This window comes from Eucalyptus grandis, chromosome 2 (genome assembly GCF_016545825.1).
Source record: "Eucalyptus grandis isolate ANBG69807.140 chromosome 2, ASM1654582v1, whole genome shotgun sequence".
NCBI classification, from domain to species: domain Eukaryota; kingdom Viridiplantae; phylum Streptophyta; class Magnoliopsida; order Myrtales; family Myrtaceae; genus Eucalyptus; species Eucalyptus grandis.
Window position 1 is genome coordinate 44,698,881 of NC_052613.1, and position 7,595 is coordinate 44,706,475.

At 36.2% G+C, this 7,595-nt stretch overlaps 1 protein-coding gene across 1 annotated transcript; it reads right to left on the reverse strand.

Annotated features, from left to right (window-relative positions):
- Nucleotides 1-847: 847 nt before the first annotated feature.
- On the reverse strand, nt 848-2,778 carry LOC108955177 (protein C2-DOMAIN ABA-RELATED 4-like). The gene is made up of 3 exons (XM_039307129.1): nt 2,774-2,778; nt 2,262-2,349; nt 848-1,138 (listed from the first exon to the last, which is right to left on the reverse strand). The coding sequence occupies exons 1-3, from the start codon at nt 2,776-2,778 to the stop codon at nt 848-850; spliced, it is 384 nt and encodes a 127-aa protein (XP_039163063.1).
- Nucleotides 2,779-7,595: the final 4,817 nt, after the last annotated feature.

Below are 7,595 nucleotides of genomic sequence, written 5' to 3' on the forward strand. Positions count from 1 at the left end.
GGTCTCCACTTATAATTCATCTGCATTTGCGGTTTTAGTTTTATCTATGAGAATTGGTTATATAGCTCTTATGCGAACACGTATCAAATGTATATCTGTAATAATTTTTCTCTTCCATTCACTATCCATAGAAATGATGAAAGGAGGGCTTTTTCCTTTTTAATAACTTAATCCTTTTTCTTTGGGTGGGTTGGCTTGGAAGTTTGTGCTATAAAAATTTCCTTTGATATGGGAATTAATGCTCAGCGATTTCTATTGCGCATGCAATGCTCGACGCACCATTAATAGAGCACATTTCTCACTTGCTGGGATTTACAGTCTAAAGTGCGAGGGTTTTCCAAGTTGAATAGCCTTGTGCACCAAAACGGAAATTTCGTGCGGAGTTTCGGAAGGAAGATCAATCCACCCATGATAAGTTTGGTGCTCTTTTGCATCGCGTGACCTGTGAACGAGAAGATTTTCAATTCCTACCCATACATAAACCAAAGGGGAGATTCAGACGATTTAATTCCAGTAGAAATTTTTCCAAAGCGTGAGCGACAATCCCCAAAAGCAAGTTCAAAGATTGCCAGAAATGGCAAGAGATAGGGCTGCATGGAGTGCTTCTTGTGTATATCCAATCGCCTCGTATCGTGCTGTGACCATGTTGTTTCGAATAGCTTAACCTATAGATCATGTGAGACGGGAGCATGTGCGACGTCGCTACCTCACCGAGCACGTACAGAGAAGTCCCGAGGGGGCAAAAGTACAGATGCAACAACTTCACTTTGCAGGATGGTATGAACAAGAGAGGTTGTTCGAGTACAGAACACGGGGCAACCGCATCACGGAGCAAGCGCGTGGTGCTTTATAAGCCCTTGGAATCGGGAAGATCGATCCACCGGAGCTGAATCTCCACTTCTCCGCACTCGACCTTTCTCAGTCCGAGGCGCATGTCTTGGACAACCCGTCCTTCAATCCAGACGATGCAGCTTTCTTCAGCGAGGCAGTTTCGTCTAAGACGTTGCACTCTCGTCATGACAGCGCCGCTGGAAAGGCCTTGCAGATTCATCTCGAGAGCTTCTATGAAAGTTTTTATGTCGAACTCATCATCTCCCGTTTTGTCATCTTCGCTGAATGGATTGTGGTCATAAACAGTCTGCCACGAGGATACATCAACATCTATCTTCCCCTTTTAAAAAAAAAAATAAAAAAATACTTCAGTAATGCAGAATGGCGCCATCTTAATTTCTTTCAGGTTGACGAATCAAGGGGTTCATTAAATAACCTAAGCTGGAAACAGGTTCCTACAGGCTACATGCAAGCTACGATGGGTCGGAGGTTGCTGAGTTCTTAACAATGGTAAAATTGGCATTTACTTTATGAGCTACTCTCATCCGCGCTAGGTTATTCATATCACGCTGTGGATCCTAAGAGCGATTGGAATGGTGTCAGAACAACCTCGATTCTAGATGAGAAGGAAGTCTAACCATATCAAAGAGCTACACTGTCTGCAATGACCGAACTTTGAGAAGACTGATGAGGCAGAGACTGAGAAATTTGCATTGAAAGAAACTTGCATGTATACCCTTTGAAAAAATAATCAGCAGGAGAAATATTAACATACAAATGTGAGACGGGCAGTGAAAAGTGATACGGTTAATAGAAAAGAGGTAACCATTCTTTAAAGAAGCCAAGCCAAGAAAGCGGCTGGTCTTGTGCTAAACGACACATACGTCACCACTCAGTACTCTAAAGACATGGTCTCTTGCTCGCTTTAATGTCCTTTCCACGGCTAGTTACACGAAAGCCGGAAGAGCCAATGAATATGCAACTCGCAAGCAAACTCTTACTTTTGTTTTCACACTCCGTTAATGAATGCAGGAAAATTTAAGAAGCGTTGGGACTAAACCCTTTAATGCATTTCCCTTCGTGCAACGGGAAATTTGTATGGACACTCGGCATATGTGAACTGTGGGTAAGTTTAGATACAAACTAACGAAACCTAATATAACATGTTTGTAATATGGTTCGGCATGACCCCTAAAGTTGCGTGTGAGTATGCTAAACTTAATGATGACGTCTTCTACATAAAAACCAGTGTTAGTACAAGATACGTCATCCGGAGATGCAGTCAGACGACTTTTGATAGTTTGTAACTTTGGCACACTGGCAAAAAAAAGACTGGCAAACAAAGAGGCCAATGGGGACAGAGCATCGAGAAAATAATTCAAATGTATCCGACTTAAGTCACGAAGGGGGAGAGAGAGAGAGAAACTTACAAGCTTGATTGGAATGGTAGAATTGGAAACAGAGAGAGTCGGATCTCCGTTCCACTCAGGATTAACCTCCTTCTTCATAAGACGGGGTCTTCAATTTCTGCCTCATTTATTCCCCCTTTAACTAGAGGATTTATAAGGGAGATCGATTCAAATAGTAACAGCTTTGACAGCAAACCGCCATATAGAAGCATGTCCAACTAAAGTAAGCTCCTCACACAGGAATAGTGAAGCGCGATGTGACATCAAGAAGCCCGTGCGATCATGGAAGGATTTGTGGTCCTCTGGCCTCAACTTTAGGAATGAATCAAAAGTGAAAAAAACGCATATATGCTCAGAAAGAGAGAGAGTACATGGATATATCCCACCCTCTCTCTGAAAAGGTAGTACACTTCAAAGGCTTGAACATAATGATTAATTGGATCCATCGGATCGTTGTCTTAAATAGCAAAAGGCAAAAATGAGTGAAGAGTGACATTTGAAGGTTAATCATCCGCAGGACAGGAAGATAATACGCCATCAAGGCAATTAAAGGAAGTGAAGAAAGCCGAAAAAGAGTTTACAAAAACTTTCCGGGTCTCATGCGGTGAAGAAGCGACTCCGATGATTTAGCAAAGTTTATTAAAATGTAGGAATGAATAGCAAGTTCTTCAATTGGGGCTGCTAAGGCAAGATCTAGTGAAAAATAATTCATTAGCGAATCACCAATGCAGAAAAAGTACCGATGTCCTCATTGGCAAAAGCGGATACAAAACTTATCAAGGCGAAAAATGCATGGAAACTCCTGACAGGATCATGCAAATTTCAAGAGGCGAAAATTCTGCTGAGGAGCGAAATAATCTCATCAAATACAGTTGAAAAGAACTTTCGATCTCGTGTGGTGTGCAGTAACACAAATAACACAGGAGAGGCATCCCGACGATATCTGCTTAAAATAGATTATGAACTTTCAAGGTGATTGAATTTACTCTTTTTTTTTCCTGATTTTGTCTAATACGTCGAGCTTTTAGATGAGTGAAATTCGTGAAGAGTAACAATTCTTCCGTGCATCCATCCTATATCGTAATCCTATATTGCATAACTCACTTGTTTAACTATTCATGACTTATATAATTGAATAACTTTGGAATATCACAGGAGAGGCATCCCGACGATATCTGCTTAAAATAGATTATGAACTTTCAAGGTGATTGAATTTACTTCTTTTTTTCCTGATTTTGTCTAATACGTCGAGCTTTTAGATGAGTGAAATTCGTGAAGAGTAACAATTCTTCCGTGCATCCATCCTATATCGTAATCCTATATTGCATAACTCACTTGTTTAACTATTCATGACTTATATAATTGAATAACTTTGGAATATCAATGTTCAATCAAGATGAATTCGTTTTAATTATTTAAGTTGATTAATATTCTACTTCATTGTTTTCTTGTACTCTTGTTTTGCAGTGGGATGGCTGAAGGTAAGGCCAAGATTGATCACGTGAGCTCGGAGATTGAGTGAATTGGTAAGTTTAACAAGAGATACATGTAGGTAGTATTGTTAACTTTTGCTTCAACATAATGCTTTTATCTAATGAATATGTTTTTTTTCCCCTTTAAACAAGAATTGTTGGAGGAATTTCGACACCACATTACAGATGGAAGCAAGGAATTGTATTGAATTAGTCAACTTCAATAATATGAGATTTTATTTGATTTGATGATGTTATGCAGTGCAAGAAAAAAGTGAAGAATGAGAGCGAGAACCTCAACAAACCATATATTCTGTTGATTTATTTTATTTTGCTTCAATGATCACCGTTTTCTATTACTTATTCGTTTAGGGTTGATTGCATTCACTGATTGTTGTAAAAAATAATAATTAGTTTTTGATATATAGATAGTGAACGACATTTTTCCTTCCATTTTATACTATTCACTAGTACTAATCATTAATACTAGAAAATTTCTTTCCCTTTTTTTTTTTCTAAGATTAAGATTAGTTAATCTAGTGTTTGACTATTTAATTGTCGTACAAAAAAACTTTTTGAATTCCCGGTAGAAAGAGACTTCGCTAAGGAAAAAGCTTTCAACGCTGCCCGATATACCTTCTTTTTCCAAATGTTTTTACGAATACGTTTTTTTGATATAGAAGTACTTTTTTTTGGAACTGCCATTAAAAATTTGAAAAAAAGTTATTCATTTCTCTAGTTGAATGTGAGAGACATCTATTGGTCAAACAATTCCATTTTTTCTTTTTTTTATATCTCTGTCTATTTTCGTCGTGCTATATTTATACATGTAACAAAATACACCGAAAAGTTAAAAAAAAACCAATCCTTACCTAAAAAATTGAGTAGCTTATCAATATGTTGATTCGGAATGAGAAACTCTTGTCATAATAATGTCCCAAGACAACCTTACCAACTCACACCAATTCGTCGACGACAATCATTACCCGATGGTAGTAAAGAGGTTGACGATATGAGTGATTTGGATATCTCCAAGTCGATTGAACTATAATTTCTATTTCAAACTTTCGATCTCATGTGGTGTACAGTGACGCAAATAACATAGGAGAGGCACCACGACGATATCTACTTAAAATAGATGAGGAACTTTTGAGGTGATTGGACTTATTTCTTTTTTATATGTCTTCCTGATTTTGTTCAATACGTCGAGCTCTTAGATGAGTGAAATTGGTGAAGAGTAACAATTCTTTCGTGCATCTACCCTATTTCGTAATCCAATATTGCACAACTCATTTGTTTAGCTATTCATAGCTTATATAACTGAATAACTCTGCAATATTGATGTTCAATCTATATTAATTCATTTAATTATTTAAGCTGATTCATATTTAATTTCATTGTTTTATTGTACTTTTTTTTTGCAGCAGCAGCAAGATGGTTGAAATTAAGGCTAAAATTAATTACGTTGGCTCGGAAATTGAGCGGAATGGGTAAGTTTAACAAGTGATATATGTAAGTGGTATTGTTAATTTTTTCTTCAATAAAATGCTTATATCTAATGAATATGTTTTTTTTTCCCTTTAGACAACAATTGTTCGAGCAATTTTGACATCGTGCTGCAGATGTAAGCGATGAATTATATTGAATTAGTCGACTTCGATAATCTGGGATTTTATTTGATTTGATGATGTTATGCAGTGCGAGAAGAAATTAAAGAACGAGAGCGAGAACATCAACAAACTATTTCTTTTGTTGATTTATTTATTTTGCTTCATTGATTGCCGTTTCCGTTACTTATTCATTTAGGGTTGATCGCGTTAACTAATTATTGTAAATTTTGGGTTACTCTTTAGTTGTTACGCTCCGATTCAAGGCTTTATGTCTTTAAACTCGAGGTTTTATCTTCTGATGATTTGAGTTACTCATGAAAGAATGAGTAGCTAATCGATATGTTGGTTTGGAGTGAGAAACTCCTGTTATAAAAATGTCCAAAGACAACCTTACTAACTCGCACCAATTCGTTGACGACAATCATTACACAAGGGTAGTAAAGATGCTGTATATATGAGTGATTTGGATATTTCCAAGTTGATTGAACTATAATTTCCGTTTCAAACTTTCGATCTCGTGTGATGTGCAATGACAGAAATAAAACAAGCGAGGCATTTCGACAATATTTGCTTAAAATAGATGAGGAACTTTCAAGATGATTGGACTTATTTTTTTTATATGTTTTCCTGATTTTGTCCAATACGTCGAGCTCTTAGATGAGGGGAATTCGTGAAGAGTAACAATTCTTCCATGCATCCATGCTATTTGGTAATCATATATTGCACAACTCACTTGTTTAGTTATTTATTGCTTAAATAACTGAATAATTCTAAAATATCGATGTTCAATTAAGATGAATTTGTTTAATTATTTAAGCTGATTCATATTCTATTTCATTGTTTTATTGTACTCTTATTTTGCAGCGGGATGGCTGAAGTTAAAGTCAAGATTGATCACGTGGGCTCAGAGATTGAGCGGAATAGGTAAGTTTAACAAGTGATACATGTATGTGGTATTGTTAACTTTTGTTTCAACATAATACTTATATATATTTCCTTGAGACAATAATTATTGGAGGAATTTCGACATCGCCTACAGATGTAAGCGATGAATTGTATTGAATCAGTTCACTTCGATAATATGGGATTTTGTTTGATTTGATGATGTTTTGCAGTGCAAAAGAAATTGAAGAACGAGAGCGAGAACCTCAACAAACTATATCTTCTGTTAATTTATTTATTCTGCTTCACTGGTTGTCATTTTCCGTTACTTATTCATTTAGGGTTGATCGCATTCACTAATTGTTATAAATTTTGGGTTATTCTTTAGTTGTCACACTCTGATTCAAGGCTTTATGTTTTTAACATCTAGGCTATATTTTTTGATGATTTGAATTACTCATGGAAGAATGAGTAGCTAATCGATATGTTGGTTTGGAATGAGAAGCTTCTGTCATAACAATGTCTTAAGACCACCTTACCAACCTGCACACATTCGTCGATAACAATCATTACATGAGGGTAGTAAAGAGGCTGAAGATGTGAGTGATTTGGATATCTCCAAGTCGATTAAACCACAATTTTTGTTTCAAACTTCCGATCTCGTGTGGTGTGTAGCGATGCAAATAACACAGGTGAGGCATCTCGATGATATCTTCTTAAAATAGATGATGAACTTTCGTGGTGATTGACTTATTTCTTTTATATATATATTCCTTATTTTGTCCAATACATCGAGCTTTTAGATGAGTGAAATTCGTGAAGAGTAACAATTCTTCCGTGCATCCATGATACTTCGTAATCATATATTGCACAACTTACTTGTTTAGCTATTTATGGCTTATATAACCGAATAACTCTAGAATATCGATATTCAATCTAGATGAATTCGTTTAATTATTTAAGCTGATTCATATTCTATTTCATTATGTTATTGCACTCTTGTTTTGCGGCGAGATGGCCGAAATTAAGGTCAAGATTGATCACGTGGGCTCGGAGATTGAACAGAATGGGTAAGTTTAACAAGTGACACATGTAAGTGGTATTGTTAACGTTTGCTTCAACATAATGCTAATATCTAATGAATATGTTTTTTTTTCCTTTAGAGAAGAATTGTTGGAGGAATTTCGACACTGCACTACAAACATAAGCGAGGAATTGTATTGAATTGGTCGATTTCGATAATATGAGATTCTATTTGATTTGATTATGTTATGCAGTGCGTGAAGAAATTGAAGAACGAGAGCGAGAACATCAACAAACAATATTTTCTGTTGATTTATTTATTCAGCTTCACCGATCGCCATTTTTTGTTACTTATTCGTTTAGGGTTG

Coding starts and splice junctions, on each gene's coding strand:
- LOC108955177 (XM_039307129.1), bottom strand. Junction 1,139..2,261: donor CTACCATTCCAATCAAGCTT/GTAAGTTTCTCT, acceptor TCCTCGTGGCAG/ACTGTTTATGACCACAATCC.